The 22393-nt window shown below is 41.3% G+C and overlaps 1 protein-coding gene across 17 annotated transcripts in view; it reads left to right on the plus strand.

Moving 5' to 3' along the window:
- LOC116978589 (protocadherin beta-15-like) overlaps nucleotides 1–22393 on the plus strand; it is a 216984-nt gene that overhangs the window by 160708 nt on the left and 33883 nt on the right. For all 17 annotated transcript variants that reach the window (XM_033029825.1, XM_033029826.1, XM_033029831.1 and 14 more), the window contains exons 2-3: nucleotides 4965–5023; nucleotides 12671–12900. In XM_033029825.1, coding sequence (XP_032885716.1) covers nucleotides 4965–5023; nucleotides 12671–12900 — 289 coding nt within the window. The remainder of the gene's footprint in view (nucleotides 1–4964; nucleotides 5024–12670; nucleotides 12901–22393) is intronic.

A 22393-nucleotide genomic window follows, 5' to 3' on the forward strand; every position in this document is an offset into this window, starting at 1 on the left:
AAAGAACCACGTTACATATTCTATAAACCACAAGGTGCTGGAGGATCTCAGAGGGTCATGTAACATCTGTGGAGGGAATGGACAGGTAACTTATTGGGTTGGGGGCCATCTTCAGCCTCCAGTCTGAAGGAGGGACCTGACCCAAAACAAAGCCTGTTAATTCCCTCCAGACACGCTGATGTCCCCAGGACTTTGTGTTTTCTCCAAGTTTCCAGATTCTACAGTTTCTTGTGTACTATAAACCACATTGATTTGCACAAAAGCAAATGTGCAATGCAGAGCAGGAGTCACATTTGAATCTTGCTCACTAGTGCAATGAATGAAAGGAGAATCTCCCATGCAAATTTTGAGTGTTCACTCAGCAGATTTTTATCAGCAGTTAATTTAGAAGCACATTTTAAAAGCATCCAGCCAAATTGGCATTGGATCCTTTTTGTGTTAATATAAGAATAGGAAATGTCATTGATAATACCCTACCATTAATTAATAGCATCAGAAAGATGGCATTTTACTTTGTATTCTCATAATATTATCAACATGGTTTCTTTGTTTGGACGACACATTTCAACCATTGGTTTGTTTATTTCAGAGATCAATAAGATCAATAAAACGTACAAAAACCATTGAATTGAATATTGCTTTGTCATATCAGCAAAGTCAATGGGAAATAGGAAAATATATATTTTCCCATTGACCTTGTTTGAATTGTGAAATAATTTCTAAGCATGAATTAATGACTCCACATTTCTGAGCTGTGAATTAAATTCTCAATTGAAAAAAATTCAAATTAGAGCTGCTAGATTGTTTCACAATATTTTAATAATGAATTGTATTTCTTTGTGGCCCTTGTGGCTAAAGGGATCAGGGGATATGGAGAGAAGGCAAGTACGGGATACTGAGTTGGATGATCAGCCATGATCATATTGAATGGAGGTGCAGGCTCGAAGGGCCGAATGGCCTACTCCTGCACCTATTTTCTATGTTTCTATGTTTACTTTGAACACCAATGCTTCTCTGCAGCATGATGTCATATATTTACACTGTTTAGTCCATGAAGTGAATGGGTTCTCTGTGCTGTAGTGAGTAATTGTATTGAATAATTCAATGATTTTGCAGCTAAATCCTTAGGTTTGAGCTTGATGATTGAAAACAACTTTGAGGTTAAATTCTGTGAAAATGCTTTCATTAAGTACCAAAGTGCATAAGCAAACATTATATCTAAAATTTTATGGGTGATGATTAATGCTTGAAGATTGCACCATATCATTTAAGAACAGTGTTAGCATACTTAGAATGGTCTTGGCATTACAGTTTGATCTTTTATAATAAAAACAGAATGTCCGGTACAATCTCAAGACATCATCCACTTTGCATTACATAGATCAGCAATTCTATTCTAGAATATATGGAATATGGGAAGCAAGTCTAAGTCTTGTCTGTCATTCAATGCAATCATACATAATAAGTGTTCCAAATTTCCTTCAACTTTAATCTGTAGCAGTATTTTCTAAATTCATTTTTAAACTCCAGCATATGTTTTGATTATATTTTCTCTACCCTATTAGTTTCTTATAACTTTAATCAAATACCCAATAACTTGTTAACAGGGGAAGCACGGTGACACAGCTGGTAGAGCCGTTGCCTCACAGTGCCAAAGCTTGATACTGTGACACCACGTGCTGTCTGTGGAGCATGCACGTTCTCCCTACGACCACATGGGTTTCCTTCAGGTCCTCCAGTTTCCTCCCACATCCCCAAGACATGTAAGTTTGTAGGTTAATTGGCCTCTGTAAAATTGCCCCTTGTGTGCAAGGAATGGATGCAATTGTGGGAACATAGAACATAGTGTGACCGGGTCAGCCTGTTTGCAGTCTGTATCTTTCAGTCAATTTCAATCAATTTCAAGTGCTATCCAGGGAATAGATTCGTTCTTAATGATTCTTTTCTTTTTAATTGAACTCCAGGAAGTTCAAGCATCATTCTGAAAGATTTACATTATTCTCCCTTAAACAATAATTTATCCTTCCAAAGATGGAATGCCAGGAAACTGCGCATATTACTGCAGGTGTGGCCTTACTTATGCTTGGTATAAGTGGGAACATAACCGTTCTTTTATAATTTTCAGTAGTTCTGCATACTTTTAGATTGATGAACATTGATACCTTACTGCCTTTGAATCTTTTTCCCTTTATGCATTAACTGCACTGGGATATGTTGTTGTTACACTAAAGCCTGATGGAGAATAGATCATTAAGCAGTAACTAAAGGGCCCGTCCCACTTGGGCGTCATTTGCGTGTCACGCAGATGGCGCACGAAGATTTTGTACATCCCAAAATCCTGGGTCACCACGCATGCGTAATGCGCACCATGCGCACACCACGTGTGTCATGATGCATAAATGATGTCGCGTAAATTATGCGCAAATGACGCCCAAGTGGGACAGGCCCTTAAAGCTGTAGATTTTACAACTGGAATACAAATCTGAATCAGAATGAAGAAGTGTCCTTCCCCGAAACGTCGTCTATTCATATTCTTGAAAGATGCTGCCTGACCACTGAGTTACGCCAGCACTCTCTGTCCTTTTGTGTAAACCGTATCTGCAGTTTCTTGATTCTAAAATCTCAGCGCATATTGAAAGAATGGCTTCCTCTCTCGTTCAATGCATTAGGCTGAAGGCGGGAATGTCTTGTACATTGTGGTGTGCAAATGTCAATTAGCTGTTGATCACTTCCCCTCTTACCCTGTAAGCTATTGATTTTAATTATTACCCTGCAATTCCCTTTAACTGGGTATGAATAGTGCCAGTTCAACCGACTGCTCTCCAAATCTTTAATTTGTTCGCCAACAATCTACAAAATCTTTACAGAAGTTAGCTTTGGTTTTAAGTGCTTCTAATGAAGTGTAGCATAAATCAGGAAAATATATCCTCTGCCTTAATTGATGTATCCCATTAAAAAATTCCGATTTAACTCCCATCTACAGCCGATGTTTCCCTTCACTCTTTTTACACTTTTTGTTTCATAAGCAAGAATGACAAATGAATACAAGAATTCTGCTATAAAATAATTCTCAACTGCGTTATTTATTATTATTGTCATTATGATCCATTTAGTTGTGGAAGCAGCTTTTGGTCAATGTATATCTCACCCACCTCTTTAGGCAGTGAACCTAACTGCCTAATTTTTTTTCTGAAATAAGTAAGGCTTTTCAAAAAGCATCTGGTTATAACTGGAAACATAAAACATGTGAATAACTGATCTGGTTCTATTTTTATTGTTCTGTAAAACAAAAATGTGCACGAAGGCCTGTTTCCAAGCTGCATAACTCTACGACTCTAAGACAACTTGATACACATGTTATTTACAACAGAATTTTGCTCTAAAATAATCATCATCCCCCCTCAAATCCATTAAGTAGATAGCCTATCCAATATTAAAACTTTGTACTTAAAGAATTATTAAAATATGGCATACAAGCATGAAGTGAATATACTAAATGTCTATAACACATGAATAGCACCATTGCAGTATGCGATGCTACATTGCACGACAGAATCACAGAAGGCCACAGCAGGGAAGAAGGCCATTTGACCCACCAAATACATGCCTGCTCACTGCAGGAAGAATCTAGCTAATCCACTTCCCTTAGCCTTTGCTGCTAAACTTGTAAATCCTTTCCATTAATGGACTGATTCAGCTGTCTTCTGAATGCTTTGCTTGAGTCCTGCTCCTCCTCCAGAAAAGCATTTACAGATCCAAACCACTCATTACCTCAAATATTCTCTCCTAACAATTCGATCTTTTATCAATCATATTCATTCAATGTCATCTGGTTCTTGCGCCTTTTGCCAATGAGAGCAATTGTTTCCTCTATCTACTCTGATGCCTTCCTTAATTTAAAATGTTTTTGCTCGATCTCCCCTTTAGCTCTGTTGCAGGCAGAACACCATTCACATCCCCAGCTCATCCACTTGACACTAGATACAAAATGCTGGACTAACTCAGCAGGTCAGGAGAAAATGAATAGGTGATGTTTCGGGTCGTGACCCTTCTTCAGACTGATTATTGGGGGGAGGAACTGGAAGCAAGAAAAGATCAGGACAAATCAGGTCTGGCAACAGATGACATCAGGCAGGGAGGTTCCCTGGCAGGCTGATTGTTGGCTAGGTGCGGTGTGAGCCCAAGAGAGAGACATTACGAACTGTGGTACCTGTTAACCAACTTTTAATGGAGGAAGGGTTTTAACCGTCCTTTAATGGAGGTCCCCCCTACAATCAGTCTGAAGAAGGTTCCTGACCTGAAATATCACCCATCCTTACCTGCCAAGTTACTACAGGACTTTGTGTCTATTTTTGGTATACACGAGTATCTGCAGTTTTATTTCAGCCGCTTGGTGAAGTTTGTTGTCCTTGGAATGATTCTCAGAGGCAGAATGACTCTGATTCTGACTGGTAAAGAAGAAATATAAAACAGATTTGGTAAAGGAGATCCATGCAGCCCCTTTACAAGCAGTATGAAAAGTTTGACAGAAGTAGAAACAAGGAACTGAAGATGCTAATTTATTTTAAAAAGGGAGCAAAGTGCTGGAGTAACTCAGCAGGTCAGGCAGCATCTCTGAACATGCATGGGTCAAAAATTTGAGGCGAGAAATATTGATGACTGACCTAGACATGTCGTGCTGGGTAAAAATCTTGAGAAACATATCTGCTTATGAAAGGCAGTCATTGCCAAGAAATGGTTAGCCAAATGACATTGTCTTTTTTGCTTCTTTGTATATTTCAAAAGGTGTATTTTCAGAATTTATTTTCGGATAAACATCCATGAACTATTACAAGAAGAAAAAAAAGAGTTATTGGATTCGCATTCTGGGAAGGTTTTTCAATGCAGTCGAATTGATAGGTATATTACAGTTAAAGTTAAAATATACTATGATGTACTTTAACCGGTACCTTCTTTTTTTGCAGGTGAAACAACCAAACGCTGACTGGCATTTCTCACAGGCTCACAGAGCAGAACTAAACAGGTATCATTTATTATTTTATTTGTTTCTGTGTTGTAAGCCTTGTGCAAACCTTTTGAGGAACTCAGGGGGAAGGAAACGGGCAGACAACGTTTCGGTTCAGGGACTTTACTCAAACCTGAAACGCTCCTGGCCAATTTCCTTCCACAGATGCTGCCTGACCCACCGAGTTCCTCCAGCAGTTTGTTTATTCCTCAAGTTTACAACATCTGCAGTCTCTTGTGTATCCAGCCGCTTATGTTCCTTTCCAAACTTCATGCTTGTTATTATTGCTGGAAATGTATAATGATAATGGCCCTATTAAATATTCCATGAGGTCGTGTTTGAGGTTTTTAGTTTTTTTAGTCTGGAGAAACAGCGTGGAAACAGGCATCAGCCAGCAATCACCGTACTTTAGCACTATCCTACACACTAGGGACAATTTACAATCTATTACCAAAGCCAATTAACCTACAAACCTGTATGTCTTTTGAATGTGGGAGGAAACCGGAGCACCCGGTGACAACCCATGCGGTCACGGGGAGAAAGTACAAAGTAGATCCGGAGTCAGGATCTAACTCATGTCTCTGGGGCTGTGAGACAGCAACCCTACCACCGTGCTGCCTAGTATTTCATTAAACTCTTGTTGATCTCTTCAAATTTCGGCTGCATTCATAAAATATTAAGAGCTTATGCTCCCTCTGACATCAGACAGCAATTTATTTAATTCATCTGCAGGATATGCTCATTGCAGGCAAGGTAAGCATGATTCACACATTGCTAATTACTCTTGAGTTAAGTGCTTGCCAGGCGATTTCTAAGGACATTTAAAGTAAAAAGCATTGCTGTGCATCTGGAAACAATTACAGGGCAGCCTCGTTAAGGATGACAGATTTCCTTCTGCAAAAATTATTGATGAACTACCTGCATTTTAAGGAAGGTTCAGATGTTTGAGGGATATCATCACCCATGCTAATTTGTATTACAGTGACTACTAAATGAACTAAATTTATATCACTAAGGTACAACATTGAGTTAAATTATAGATGCTCCCTGACATGCCTGAAGGTTATGTCCTGTGGACCCTTGCGTAAGTCGGATGTTACATGTCAGAAATGGAAGTCTTACTGTGCATAGATAAATTTGACATGAAGACCACGTGGGAGCTCCGACGCGGAGACCATGGTGAGTTCCAACGTAGAGATCACAGGACAGCTCTGACACAGAGACCATGGGGGAGCTCTGACTCAGAGACCACATGGGCTTCAGTGGGCTTAAAGAATGCTTTACGTAATGCTTGTACAAGAATGATTCCAAGAATGAGTGGGTTAGCATATGATGAGCCTCTACTCGCTGGAGCTTAGAAGGTTGAGGGGGGACCTCATTGAAATTTACAGAATAATGAAAGGCATAGATAGAGTGGATGTGGAAAGGATGTTTCCACCGGTGGGGGAGTCTAGGACCAGAGGTCATAGCCTCAAAATTAAAGGGCGCTCATTTAGAAAGGAGGTGAGGAGGAACCTCTTCAGTCAGAGAGTAGTTAATCTGTGGAACTCATTGCCACAGAGGGCTGTGGAGGCCAAGTCAGTGGATATTTTTAAGGCAGACATTGAAAGTTCTTGATTAGAACGGGTGTCAAGGGTTATGGGGAGAAGTCACGAAAATGGGATTAGGAGGCAGAGATCAGCCATGATTGAATGGCGGAGTGCACTCGATGGGCCGAATGGACTAATTCTACTCCTATAACTGTGAACTTGTAAGTGCAAGTTTACGTAAATCGCTTATTCCATAAGTCGGGGAGTATCTATAATTTCATTTGATTGTCAATGGCCTGTGGATTTATTGTCAAGTAACTAGTGCGGCCTGCAAAATGGTGCCAGTCAGTTTAGTTGCGAAGGAATAATCTCAGTTTAGTTATCAGCCTATTATCTGAAATATTAAGTACTGAAGTGATGTACAAGGGAAGATATGTTGTCTGCTTTAAAAGTAATAAAGAGCACAGAGATATTACACATCAATTCTGAAGGACTTGACACATCTTAGTTGGAGATAAAAACAATTAAGAAAGGAGAGAGTTCGCACAAACAAAGAACTTGTTAAATGATTGAGATGTTAAAGAGGATGTGTCGGAAACACCACACTGAAAATGTGAGGCTGCAGCACATTTGTAGAACAGCAGAGTGGCGCATCTGGTAGAGCTGCTGCCTCACAGTGCCAGAGACCAGATTTTATCCTGACTTCGGGTGCTGTCTGTGTGGAGTTTAGAGAGAGTCAAGAGTGTTTTATTATCATGGGTCCCAGATAGGACAATGAAATTCTTGCTTGCTGCAGCACAACAGATTATGTAAACATAGTACATAACGGGAGGGGGAAAGTTCAGTTTGTGTATATATAAACATGCATGCATACTCAATAAATAAACAAATATAGTGCAATAATAATAATAGTCTGTTGTATTTCAGAGCTTATTTGTTGTCGTGTTTAATAGCCTGATGATTGTCGGGAAGAAGCTGTTCCTGAACCTGGACGTTACAGTTTTCAGGCTCCTGTACCTTCTTCCCGATGGAAATGGTGAAATGAGTGTGTGGCCAGGATGGTGTGTGTCTTTGATGATGTTGGCTGCCTTTTTGAGGCAGCGACCGATAGATCCCTTCGATGGTGGGGAGGTCAGAGCAGGTGATGGACTGGGCAGTGGTCACAACATTTTGCAGTATTTTCCGCTCCTGGACTTTCAAGTTGCCAAACCAGGCCTCGATGTAACCAATCAGTATGCTCTCTCCTGTGCACCTGTAGAGGTTCAAGAGAATGCTCTTTGACATACTGAATGTCCGTAATCTTCACAGGAAGTAGAGGCGCAAATGTGTCTTATTTTAATTGCATCAGTGTGCTGGGTCCATGAAAGATCTTTGGAAATATGCACGCCCAGGAATTTGAGGTTTTTGACCCTCTCCACCATTGTCCCATTGATATAAACAGGATTGTGGGTCCTCATCCTTCCCCTTCCAAAGTCCACAATCCATTCCTTCTTTACCCTGGGTTACATGTTTATCCTATGACTGCGTGAATTTCAACACAGCTCAAACCATCACACAAGCAAATCTCCCTTCCATTGACTCAATTTACACTTCACGTTGCCTTGGCAATGCCACCAACATAATCAAGGACGAGTCTCACCCCGGTCACTCCCTCTTCTCCCCTCCCCAATCAGAGATGGCGGGATTGTCATATGCTGAGAGAATGGAGCGGCTGGGCTTGTACACGCTGGAGTTTAGAAGGATGGGAGGGGATCTTATTGAAACATATAAGATTGTTAAGGGTTTGGACACGCTAGAGGCAGGAAACACGTTCCCAATGTTGGGGGAGTCCAGAACCAGGGGCCACCGTTTAAGAATAAGGGGTAGGCCATTTAGAACGGAGATGAGGAAACACTTTTTCTCACAGAGAGTTGTGAGTCTATGGAATTCTCTGCCTCCGAGGGCGGTGGACGCCGGTTCTCTGGATACTTTCGAGAGAGAACTAGATAGGGCTCTTAAAGGTAGCAGAGTCAGGGGATATGGGGAGAAGGCAGGAACGGGGTACTGATTGGGGATGATCAGCCATGATCACATTGAATGGCGGTGCTGGCTCGAAGGGCCAAATGGCCTACTCCTGCACGTATTGTCTATTGTCTATTGTACAGAAGTGTCAAAATGCACACAACAGATTCAGGGACAATATCTTTCCAGCTGTTATCAGGCAACTGAATCAAAGGTTCAAATGTCAGTTTATTGTCACATGTACCAATTAAGGTACAGTGAAACTCGAATTATCATCCTATGAACAACAGGAGAGTGGTGCTGATCTACTACCTATCTCACTGGAGACCCTTAGTCTATTTTTAATCAGACTTTACTGGACTTTATCTTGCACTAAATATTATTCCCTTTATCATGTATCTGTACACTGTGAATGCCTTGTAATCATGTATAGTCTTTCCACTGACTGGTTAGCACGCAACAAAAGCTTTTCACTGTACCTCGGTGCATGTGACAATAAACTGAACTAAACCAAACTATTTGCTTTCTGAAATAGTGTAGCACGATTGGCAATACATGTTAGTAATTACATCCACACTGAAAACTTGTGATGGGATAAAAAAATTCCTTATATGCGGAATAATCAGTGCTTGGAATGGTTGGCCAGATCAGATGGTGGGAGGAAAATCTTGGGATCACTTCAAAATTGCTCAAACACAACAATGACGACAGAAAAGGGATGTACAATTTTCCAGGGAATGAGGGTTTTAAATACACATTTTTTTTTTGTCCTTATTCTTAATATCTTCAATTTTCATTCCTAAAAAAAGCTGCAAAATATAACACCAAGCAAAGTGTCCCCAACAGTAACGAACTGACAAGTACAATTAGGTTTCTTTTTATGCGTTGTAAAATAACATTTTCCATTATCTCATTTACAAATAAACTTGAGTTAATTTTTGCTTGCATCCAATATTTTTTTTTTGTCACAGACTGTTCCTATTGCTCTGCTTTAGGGCAGCACATCAGTGCAGCGGTAGAGTTGCTGCCTCACTCGGGTTAGATCCTGACTACAGATGCTGTCTGTGCAGAGTTTGGACATTTTCCCTGCAACTGTGTGGGTTTCCTCTGGGTGCTCCGGTTTCCTCCCACATCCCGAAGATCTGCGGGGTTTTAGGTTAATTCGCTTCTGTAAAAACTGTCCCAAGACATAGAACTAGTGAACAGGTTTACAAAGATTGGTGTGGACACAGTGGGCCGAAGGGCCTGCTTCCCTAGGCTAAATCTCTAGGCTAAAACTAAATTAAACCAAAACTACCCCCATAAATGTTATGGGGTGTGGGGGGAGTACGATAATTGGTAGTGGGGGAGGGGGGAGGGGGACTAACTATTTGGTATATGTGTTCATACTGATCTCAGTTTGAATAGCTAATTCTGTAGGTTTAGTTTAGAGATGCAGCATATAAACAGGCACTGAGTCTGCACCGGTGGGCGGCGCGACTCTTGTCAGCAGCGGCCTCTGCAGTCCGTCTGTGTTTTTTTTATTTTTTGTCTCGTTTTTATGTCGTTTTTGTTATTTTTTTTGTTGGGGTATGTGTGTGGGGGGGTGGGGGGGAGGGGGTAACTTTAAAATCTTTCCCTGCACGGGAGACCCGACCTTTTCTTTGTCGGGTCTCCGTTGTCGTTGGGGCTGCAACGTGGAGCGGCCTCCAACAGGAACGACCTGGGGCTCCAGTTGTGGAGCTGCCGACTACTCACCTCACCGTCGCGGAGTTGGCCGAGTCCGGAGCGGGTGGAGCGGTGGTGGAGCGCTGCTGCCACCCGACCCCCGGAGTTTCGGAGGCTGCAACTGCGGGTCTGGCGGACGGCGGCACCGGGAGCGCGGGTCCCTGCTGGGAGACCGCTTTTCGGGGCTTCCGCAACGGCGACTTCTCCCGCCCGAGTTGCGGGGTTGAAGAGCTCCAGGAGCGGGGCCTTACAGCACTGCCCCGCGCGGCTTGGAATGGCCGCGGGACTTTGCGAGCGCACGCCGGGGGCTCTAACAACAAGACCCGGTGCGCGACCTTGCATCACCCGGCGTGGCTTTAATGGCCGCGGGACAATCGCCATCGCCAGCCGGGGGCTTTGACTTTGACTCTGACATCAGGGGGGGGGGGGGGGGGAAGAGTGCAGTGGAAAGATAAGTTTTTTTGCCTTCCATCACAGCGATGTGATGGATGTTTGTGTAAATTGTGTTGTGTCTCAGGTCTTTTTGTTTTGTAATGTATGGCTGCAGAAATGTCATTTCGTTTGGACCTCAAGGGGTCCAAATGACAAATAAATTGTATTGTATTGTATTGTATTGTATTGTATTGTATTGTATTGTATTGTATTGTATTGTATTGTACCGACCAGCAATCACCCATACACTAGTTATATCCTATACAGTGGGGGCAATATACCGAAGGCAATTAACCAACTAACCAGTACATCTTTGGAATGTGGGAGAAATCCGGAGCACCCGGAGAAACCCCGCATGGTAACAGGGAGAACATACCAATTCTATCCAAGCAGCACTTGCAGTCAGGATCGAACCCGGGTCTCTGGCTCTGTAAAGCAGCAACTCCTCTGCTGAGCCATTGAGCCAATGTAGGCATTATATTCATTTCCACTTCATCCACAGCTTTAGGTATCCGTTGATGCCTAAGACAATCTGTAAAGTGGTCATTAATCTGAGGATGCTTTTTAATTTTGCTCAGCATTGTAAAGCTGAGGCTAAATGATGCATGGACACATTATGCGAGCTTGAGTAAAACTGAAATTTTAATTTAGAACTTTATGTTTTTAATGTTTAATAACTTTCCATGCTCCTTACTAATGTAACAAATGTTCACTGGTAGAAAGCAGATGTTCCTAATTACCTTACTTTTTAATAAATAAAAGATGGATTTGGTTGGGGTCAGGAACGGAAAGCAACATTTCCTGGTCCTGAAGGCACAGTAATTAAACGATAATAGTTCAAATAGACACCACACACATACAACTTAAAATGTCCCATCTGGAGGCAGAGGGCACAGCAAACTACTGTGTGGTGGTGCAAAAACGTATGCCTTCATTTTATTGCATGTTTATTTAGTCTTTTTGTGTTTATGCTCGGTATAATCCGCAATCTAATAAGAAATACGCTGCAAATCAGTCAGCTGGTGAGGGGGAGGAATGGATTTAGTAAATAAGCCAATCAACTGACCTTTCTGTCCTGGGCCTCCTCCTCTGTCAGAGTGATGCCATAAGCAAATTGGAGGAACGGCAACTCATATTTCGATTGGGCAGCTTATAACCAAGCGGTATGAAGATGACTCCGTTCCTCCCCCACCCTAGCCATCCTGCTAGATTCACTGTTTGTGTCTCTTTATTATCACCTTCTCCATAGCCAACAATGACCCATTGTAGGCTCCACCATTCCTGAGTCATCGGTGCCAGGCTCTGATTTGTTCAGTATCTTTTCATGCCTTTGGTTTCCTGCTCCCCTGACTCTCAGTCTGAAGAAGGGTTTCAACGCGAAATGTCACCCATTCCTTTTCTCCAGAGATGCTGCCTGGCCAGCAGAGTCACTCCAGTATTTTGTGCCTGTTTTCAGTGTAAACCAGCCTCTGAAGTTCCTATGACTCAGGAATGGTGGAGCCTACAATGATCCATTGTTGGCTATGGAGAAGGTGATAATGAAGAGACACGAACAGTTATATTGATATCTATTTAGAATATTTTTGATCAGCATGGCACGATGAATATAGGGTGGCACGGAGGAGCAGTGGTAAATTTCCTGCCTTATAGCAACAGAGACCTGGGTTCGACCTTGACTATGGGTGCTTGTCTGTATGGAGTTTGTACATTCTCCCCATCATCTGCGTGGGTTTTCTGTGGGATCTCCGTTTTCCTCCTATACTCCAAATACATACAGGTTTGTGGACTAATTGGCTATGTATGGTTGTAAAGTGTCCCCCATGTGTATAGGATAGCATTAACGTGTGGGGATCACTGGTCAGCATGGACTTGGTGTGCCGAAGGGCCCGTTTCCGTGCTGTGTCTCTAAACTAAGCTTGTAGGGTAAAGAGCCTGTTCCTGTGCTGTTCCATGTTCTATTATTGATCAGTGACCATGCTTCTTGTTGCATCTGCAGTTCCCAGTATCTGGAGGAGGAAGGAGCACGACGTGAAATACAATGTGAAGTCCAGCGTGAGGTGCAGCGGGACGTGCAGCGCGAGCCACTGCGTGACGAGCCCTGCGAAGCACCGCGCAATATTCAGCGTGACGTGCCGCGTGACTCGCACTGCGACGGGCAACGTGCTGCGGAGAATGATCCTGGCGGACCGAGGAAACCCATGTGCGCACGGCCTCCAGCCATCCCAGGTTAGTGTTGGACAAACGACAACGTGCGTGTTGGAGATGAACTCTCAGATAAGTGAAAGCAGCAATAACCATCCTCAGCCTTTCTATTTACAGCTATGATAGAAAAGTGGAGTCACTGCTAAACTAGGCTGATTACTGAGATACGAGTAAATAGTAGTTAATAAGCTAAAGAATAACTGAGTGAATATTCGTTTTCAAAAATGTTTTCTCCTCTATCTTAGTAGAGATATGAAACATCTAGAATGAATCCTTGGCAAAATAACTTTATACATCTAGTTAAGTAGCAGCAGCTCAATGGAAAAATAAGTGTCGCTTCATGTAGTTTGTGAGGAAACTCGGAAAAATGTTATTTGGGGCAAAAGATTGAAGATTAGGATTACCTGTATTTTATGAAAGAAGATTTGCATGGGAAATAATTTACAGGCACAAGGGTTCATAATCTAAAAGCAATTAGTCACTTGCCATCTCTGTGTTTCAGGTAGCCACCAATGTAAAGTTCATCTCTCTTACTGATTAGCCTGAAATTCCTGTGAGAGTCATAGTCCAAGAGATGCAACTTATCATGGGATAGGTTTAGGTCAATGAGACTGGTTGCAAATATTGAGCAATTATCTATTATCAAAGTATCTATGAAATTCAATGGTCAATGGTTCTTAGTTGTCACATGTACAAACATACAGTGAACTTTTTTTGCATGCAGTTTGGTGAAGTATAGCCATACCTAAGCACATCCCTAATTAGTACAAAGTACATAGAAATTGTCATCTGAGACCGCATGCAGGAGTTGCCAGGTTTTGGCACAATTATCAAAATCCAGTCAAGTCTGCGCATTTGGTCTCCTGGAGCGGCGCCCGATCCAGGCGAGCCCCAGGCTGTTGCAGCCGTCGTCTCCATCCGGATCATCCAGCGAACCGTCGTCACTCCCCTCACCCGACCAGCCTTTGTGCACCAGGGGCGCCTCCCGCAGCCGACATTGAGGGTGCGGAAGGTAAGAACCTGGTTCATTCTTTTACCAGTCCCTGCTCTTGCATACGCAATCACCAGCTCCCTCCATCAACCTGTATTTTACTCCTCCTTTCTACTTCTAACATCCTCTTTCCTGTATTTTACTGCATTTGTTAACAGATTGAAAATTGACAACAAAAAAATTAAAAAGCCTCACAAATTTCCCTGACACATTTTACCATCAAAGCATTGTAATAGTGCCAAGGGGCAAAAGAAGGGGCAAAATAAATAATGTGCCCCAAATGTTGAAGGAATACAGTTATACAGAATACAATTGTCCACAAAATATTAGTAAATTTATCAGGAATTAAGCATCTAGATTTGTGGAATGCATGAAAAAGACAAGAACCGCAAGGCTGTTCAAATAAATAAAATGGGGTGTTGGAAACACTTGACAAAAAAAGATGTTAATTTGATGTAAAAAATTAACTTATTCGTTTTTTACCGTAGTAAAACAATGCACTTGTTGGCAATCTCAAATAAAGGCAGAGAGTGCTGGAAATCTTTAATAGGACATGAAGTATCCGTGGAGAGAGAAATAGAGTTAATTTTTCATGTTGATTATTTTTCAGATCATTTACTTGAAAAATTAACTCTGTTCTTTTTCTCACCACCTGTTGTCTAGTCTGTTGAGTATTTCTAGCATTTTCTGCTTTGTATTTTTTTTAATAGTCTAGATCGGTTTAGTTAGTTTAGTTTGGTTTATTATTGTGACATGTTCCATGGTACAGTAAAAAGTTTTTTAGTTGTGTACAATCCAGTCAACGAAAAGACTATACATGATTACAATCAAGCCGTCCACAGTCTACAGATACACGATGAAGGGTAGTAGTATTTAGTGTGCATAGTTAGTGGAAGAAAATCTGTTGTGAAGTAAAGATTTACGAGGAGTGGGGCGATTGTAATGAATGATAGCAGATCCACTTTTGGGACTACCCCGCAAAGAGTCATCTGACTTTGGCGCCATCATGTTCCTTTCCGGCCCCATCTTGTTCCCTTCATTCTGAATTAAGTAAATTCATTTTCAGGGCCAGAGAGTTTATTTAGCAACAATTATCGCATATTACACCATTTTAACTCTGAGTATAATGGCCCATACTTTTTTCAGTTGCTTTTGATGTAGATGGTGAGCAAATTCCTAATGTTTATGGCATTGCAATCATTTCAGTTCTCCATCTGTTTGGACAATTGCAACAGCATACCCTATGGAGGAGTAACATGTCTCAAGAGAGGAGCTTTGTGTTTAACTGCACATGTTTGGGTGCATGAGGTTGCTGTCTGATTTGCCCTATAATAACAGCAAGTAGTAAATTATAGTAAAATACAAGGCTTGTATTTTGGCCCATGGATTTAGTGAGTCACTGAACTACAAATACATCTCAATTTCCTCCCGGCAGTCAGGCACCATATATGAAACAGGCTTTTGCCTTTGGTAAAGAATTATTAAACATGTTAAACAGGGAGACACAGTGACACAACGGTAGTGTTGCTGCCTTACAGCGTCAGAAACTCGGGTTTGATCCTGACCACAAGTGCAGTCTGTACGGAGTTTGTATGTCCTTCCCATGACCAGCTTGGTTTTTTTTTAGGTCTCCGATTTCCTCCCACACTGTAAAGACATACAGGTTTGTAGGTTTAATGTGTTTAAGAAGGAACTGCAGATGCTGGAAAATCACCAAATAACAGCACCTCATATTCCGCTTGGGGAGTCTGCATCCTGGGGGCATGAACATTGAATTCTCCCAATTTTGATAGCCCTTGCTGTCTCCTCCCCTTCCTCAGCCCTCGGGCTCCTCCTCCTCCTTTTTCCTTTCTTTTCCCCGCCCCCCATCAGTCTGAAGAAGGGTTTAGGCCCGAAACTTTGCCTATTTCCTTCGCTCCATAGATGCTGCTGCACCCGCTGAGTTTCTCCAGCATTTTTGTGTACCTCAGGTTTGTAGGTTAATTGGCTTCAGTAAATTTGTAAATTGGCCCTGGTGTGTGTAGGATAGTGTTAATGTGTGGGGATCACTAGTCGGCATGGACTTGGTGGGCCGAAGGGCCTGTTTCCGCACTGTATCTTTGAATTAAATGGAAAAAATATCTCAATCTCCTCAAATGACAGTCAGGTATCATATATTAAACAGATTATTGCCTTTAGTAAATAAATATTAAACATGTCCATGAATCTCTCACTGTGGGGGCCTTTGGAAGGGAAACTGGCCATTCTTAGGAAGAACAAACAGGATGTAAGCTAGGCCTGGCTTCATTCCAATGGTTCTTCCTCTTTAATAAATAATAAAAACATAGATACGATGACATGTTATGAACAAGTTAGGAAAGAGCAGATGAAAGCAACAGTTAGCATAAGGCTTTTGTCTTCGGCTATGTCAAGGTAAACTCACCAAATAATTTCTAAATTTGGAAGTAGTTATAATCCAAACGTTTGTGTGATATTTTTGGAAAAAGCTAACTGCACAGTGAAGTCCAAGATCAGTTAGAATGACAGAATGCTACGGGGCAAAATAGAAACATATGTTGCATTTCCTGTTCTTGGGATTTATCTGTATCTCAGCAGGAACAATTTAGGGGCCAGACAAGGGATATTCAGTTTATATAGTAAGTAGTATAAACTATACATTTTCTTTCAGTGAACTCCACATTATGCCACTTTCTCTCATAATAAGTTCATGTAATTGGAGCTGAATTTAGCCATTCGGCCCGTCGAGTCCTGTTCCCTTCTATTAAATCATGGCTGATCTATCTTTCCCTCTCAACCCCATTCTCCTGCCTTCTCCCCATAACCTTTGATACCCTTTCTAATCAAGAATCTGTCGATCTGCACTTTAAAAATATTAGTGACACAGACTTGCCTTCATCAACTGCTGTAGCTTTATAGGACTTCAGTTAGCGCCGTTTGACGTAAAAATGGAGAAAACATACATTGTTGGAAATGTAGGTTCAGAGGCGGGAAGCCACGTCGCAAAGCTAATCAAATACACACATTCCCAACTTGAAAATACATCTGTCAATTTCAGCTTACACATTGGAGATGGTTATTTACTTATTTTACAATCTATTTACAGTCTGACAAATCCCGCATATCTATTTCATCTTCAAGATGAGTTTAACAGAAATATTAAAGACAGACACAAAGTGCTGGAGTAACTCAGCAGGGCAGGCAGCACGTTAACACATCAGTGCACTGCAGATGTCCCAAGTGCTTTTAGCAGAAGGCTGAACCATTGCCTCCTTTTGGGAATAACTAATTACAAACTTTTCCCCAGGCTGATCTGTGAATGTTTCATCGAAAGATCTGCCCCATTAGATTCTACAATCTGCAGTCTATTTTGCGTAACCACACAGTTTTTAAAGAACTGGAGATGTATCATTCGATTTCTTCAGAATATCCTGAACTTCATTTTGTAACCATTTAACATTAGGATATTTACTTTAGTTCAGACTATTCAATTATGACAACTGGCATTTGGAAACTCATGTGAGAAATCATGGCATTTGGAAACTCATGTGAGAAATGTAGGACTTTATTCATTTGAACACAGGAGGATGAGGGGTGATCTTATAGAGGTATATAAAAAACATGAGAGGAATAGATCAGGTAAATGCACAGTCTTTTGCCTAGAGTAGGTGAATCGTGAACTGGTGGTCTTTGGTTTAAGGTGAGGGGGGAAAGATTTACTGGGAGACTGAGGGGTCATTTTTGAATACAGAAGGTGGTGGGTTTATGGAACGAGCTGCCAGAGGAGGAAGTTGAGGCACGTACTATCATATCATTTAAGACATAGTTGGACAGGTGCATGGATAGAGTAGGTTTAGAGGTTATGGGCCAAGTGCAGGTAGGTGGGGCTAGTGTAGATGGGGCACATTGGTTGGCATGGGCAAGTTCAGTCGAAGGGCCCGTTTCCACACTGTGGAAAAAAACTCTGACCAGAACTTAATTCTGTAACCATTTAACATTAGGATGCATGCCTAAGTTCAGTCCCTTCAATTATGATGACATGCATTTGGAAACTTAGAGGAGAAATAGCTGCACATATGTGCTAACAGGAAGATGCAAAACTCCAAGGTCTCTGGGCTGCCGCGCTTAATTCAGGACATGCAGTGTAGCTCTGTGTGAAGGATATTGTGTTCTCCACAGTGTAACTAGATTCTCAGCTTGTATTCACACCATGACAGCAATGTGATTTCATTCAGCAGTAACACTATGATTGCTGTACATTTGCAGTGTCACTTCCAACTTGGGGACTAAGCTGGCAGTGGCACTAATCACAATGAAGTTTACAGAAGCAGTAAGCTTCATTGTGACACCAATTTGGGCCTTGCCCTGCTATTTGCTTCATACAGGGACACTTTTAACTGTATACTCTATCCAGGCCTAAGTTGCACATGGATCGCTTATATGCTGCAGACATCTTGTTGCGGCTAAAAGACTACAGGAGAGTTAGAGATTGATCAGTCACTACCTCTCGCACTTTAGGGTTTAGACCTTGTTTGGAAGAGAGGTAGTTACCTAGAATGGATGGGATAGTGAAGTCAGACAGGCCAGCATCATTTCTACAGTAGATGGACCCAAACTGCTGCAGTAACTCAGGGGGTCAGCCAGAGTTTACTTTAGTTTAGTTTAATTCAGTTTAATTTAGTTTAGTTTAGTTTATTTTCACGTGTGCCAAGGTACAGTGAAAAGCTTTTGTTGCATGCTAACCAGTCAGCAGAAAGACAATACATGATTAAAAGTGAGCCATCTACAATGTACAGACACATGAGAACGGGAATAACGTGAATAATAGCTCAGGAGTGCTCTCTCGTTGTTGGTGGAGTGGTTCAGTTGCCTGCTGATAACAGCTGAGAAGAAACTTTCCCTGATGCTGCCTGACCCATTGAATTACTCCAGCATTTTTTTGTCTATCTTTGGTATAAACCAGCATCTGCAGTTCTTTGTTTCTACCATTTCAACAATATCTTGCCACATCAAAAATAATGTTATCTTTGCACAGCCAATGTATTAGTTGTCTCTAATGATCTCTTTAAGAATCATTCCTCATTGGATACAAATGGGTGAGTAGATGCAGTTACCAATCTATACTTCAAATTTGTATGAACATGATGCCAAGACCAACTCTTACCTGTGTTCACACAATCCAGATCCCTCTATTCCCTGCATAGTCAATGCCTATCCAAAAGTCTCTTAAATGCCACTATTGTATCTTCTTCAACCACCATCCCTGGCAGTGCATTCCAGGCAATCTGCACCCTCCATGTAAAAAACATGCCGCGCACAACTTCTTTAAACTTGACCCTTCTCACCTTAAATATGCCCTCAAGTATTGCAGTTTTCCATCCGAAGAAAAAGGCCCTGACTGACCACCCTATCTATGCCTCTCATGATTTTATATACAATATATGTAACCCACTTTCACACCACTACCATGGTGGCTCTAAAGGATTAAAAGCATTACCTCAGGATAATGTACATTTGTAGGATTAATGACTGCTGTAGCTAAAGAAAAGGAGAAGAAGAAAGTTCAAGAAATAAAGATAATTTTAACCTTCACTAAGAGTAACATATAATAGGAGATAAAATTACTTGTAATTCTAAGATATCCTTACCCTTCCCATCCCTATTTTTCAACACAGTCATCTATTCTATACTCCAGAACCTATTACCTGTATCCTTATAAATCTGTTGTAGTTAAGTCTCTCCTGCCTGCCCATCATCTGCCATGACGCATATTTTGCATGATTTTATATTCGATATTATTAGAGTGACACAACCCAAAATAACATTTCATTAAATTTCACAGAAGATGGAAGGCCTGCAGAGAATAAAAATTGAGCAAATTTTGCAGAATCTTCTAAAGATTATAAATTCATAAGGAAATCAGATTTGGTTACATGCATTATAGGACAAGGCGTTAGTGTCTTAAGAGATACAGTGAAGAAACAGGCCCTTCGGCCCACCAAGATCGCATCAACCAGTGATCACCCCATACCCTAACACTATCCTACACACTAGGGACATTTTACAATTTTTTCACCGAAGCCAATTAACCGATAAACCTGCACGTCATTAGAGTGTGGGTGTCAACCCCAACTCCGTAGATAGGATCAAAACCGGGTCTCTGGCGCTGTAATGCAGCAACTCTACCGCTGTGCCACTGTGCCATCTTCTGTCTCTCATTTTCAAGGAGCTTTTAATTTAATCTGTTATTTCAGAAATGAGAACTTCGGATGTAACGAAACATCTGCTGCTGTTTTATTGAGCTGAACACCAGTTTCTCTCATTGGCTGGGTTTTGGGCGAGACTGCAGTATGCACCATTTGAAACATGCTGTTAAAAACTAAGCTCCTCCACCAATATTTCAGAATAATTTCAAAAGCTATTTCTAAATATGCTCAATTTTGATTTCTTAATTTTACACTTGGTCAGATTTAATGTTTTAAACTCACAAATGATCTCCGATAAGATGTTGAGCCCAATATGCTCAGAATAGGATACATTGAATATCATATTAAAATATGCCTTCAAATTGTAAGCAATACAGCACATAAAGAGGCCACTTGAACACCAAGCACGTGCTGACAATAAACCTAACATTTACAATTGTCCTATATTAATCCCATTTTTATAAGCACTTCCTTCTCATAATGTATCTCACAATTAATATTAGTTGTGTTTCCAATTCAAAATGGTGCATTATTCTGTAGCCTGAGGGTGGTAAATCCGTAGAATTCATTGCCATGGACGGGTTTGGAGGTCAAGTCATTTGGTAATTTTAAAGCAGAGAGACAGGTTTGTGATTAGCAAGGCTGTCGAAGGTTATGGGAGAAGGCACAAGAATGGGGTTGAGAGGGAATGATAGATCAGCCATGATTAAATGGCAGAGTAGACTCGATGGGCTAAATGGCATAATTCTGCACCTATGAACAGTACAGCACAGGAACAGGTCATTCAGCCCTGTTATATAATCTACCCAATATTTTAATATGTTACTTGTGTTCATTCTGATTTCCTGGAATTATAGGTGTTACCCTCTTTATAGCAATCCCTATGATTGCCCACTCTTCTTTTAAATTGATTAGGTGCATTAATATTGCATATTTTAATTATGTCCTGGAACCTGGATCAGATCTCAGAAAATGCTTAATCTTCAATTATGACCTGGCAAAATGTGCAATGATATTTATTTTCATCAAACGTTTCCTGCCATGTTGAGTCTATGGGTTTGGGATATTAATTAGTAAGGAGACATGTGCAGATTAAGGAAGAGAAAGGTTGTCATTATGGTCACATGGTTGGCTGCCATTTTAGGTTTGCTGAAAGCTAAAGACAGGAAGGCAACTGAGTTGTTCCTGGTTAACATTGCCCAAAGGTCAAAGGTTTCGGGGAGAAGGCAGGAGGATGGGTTTGTGAGGGTAAAATAGATCAGCCATTAGCTGCCATTTTAGATTTGCAAAGAGTTCTCTACAGAAGTACAAAACAAGCAACACTTCCATTTGTACTATTGCTTCTTGGAAGAATGTGCGTTACAGCAGTTGAATGACAACAGTATCAGAATTCCCTGTGATGTCCCCAAAGTTGAGTAATCCATGTGCCAAGCGTTGAACAAAGCTCATGCTTGTGAATGAACAACGGGATCATGTACCACAGGAATGTTGTGCCTGTTAAATTGTTCCCAGCTTGAATCACAGCCTTCAGAAGGGATTACCAAATGGAAATAATGATACATTCCCACAGCCTTAACACAGCGGATGTGGAGAGAATGGTTCCTCTTGAGGGAGAATCCAGATCCAGGGGTCATTGGTTGAATTTATATGGTCACCCTTTTAAAATAATAAATGAGGCATTCTTTTTCTCTCAAGAGTCACAGAGTCATTGAGTCATATTGCATGGAAACAGACCTTTCAGCCCAACTTGCCCGGGCCAACAAATCTTTGTAACTCTTTTCCTTGAAGATTGTGAAAGCAGAGTTTTTGAATATTTTTACCGCAGGGTTAAATAGATACTTGGTACCAAGGGCAGAAAGATTTCTAATGGTGAACAGTTGTCATTATTATCAGATTAGCTGTGTATTAAATGGTAAAGAGAGCCAAGTGACCTAGTCCAGCTCCTAATCTACATTCTACAAGTCGTGAATATGAGTTCTTCAAAAACATATTTGCACCTCTTTATAGTCACGGTGTCCTGGATTTGTACATTCCCACAATTTATTTTACATGGAAGGCATGCCAGTACAGTGGCACAGCGGTAGAGATGCTGCCGCACAACACCAGTGACTCAGATTCGATCCTGACTACGGGTACTGTCTGTACATTGTTTGTATGTTCTTCCTATGACCGCATGAGTTTTCTCCAGGTGCTCCGGTTTCTTCCCACACTCCAATGACGTGTAGATTTGTAGGTTAATTAGCTTCTGCGATAAATTATAAAAATGTCCCTCGTTTGTAGGATAGTGCTAATGTGAGAGGTGATCGCCGGTTAGTGTGTACAC

This window comes from Amblyraja radiata, chromosome 11 (assembly GCF_010909765.2).
Source record: "Amblyraja radiata isolate CabotCenter1 chromosome 11, sAmbRad1.1.pri, whole genome shotgun sequence".
NCBI classification, from domain to species: domain Eukaryota; kingdom Metazoa; phylum Chordata; class Chondrichthyes; order Rajiformes; family Rajidae; genus Amblyraja; species Amblyraja radiata.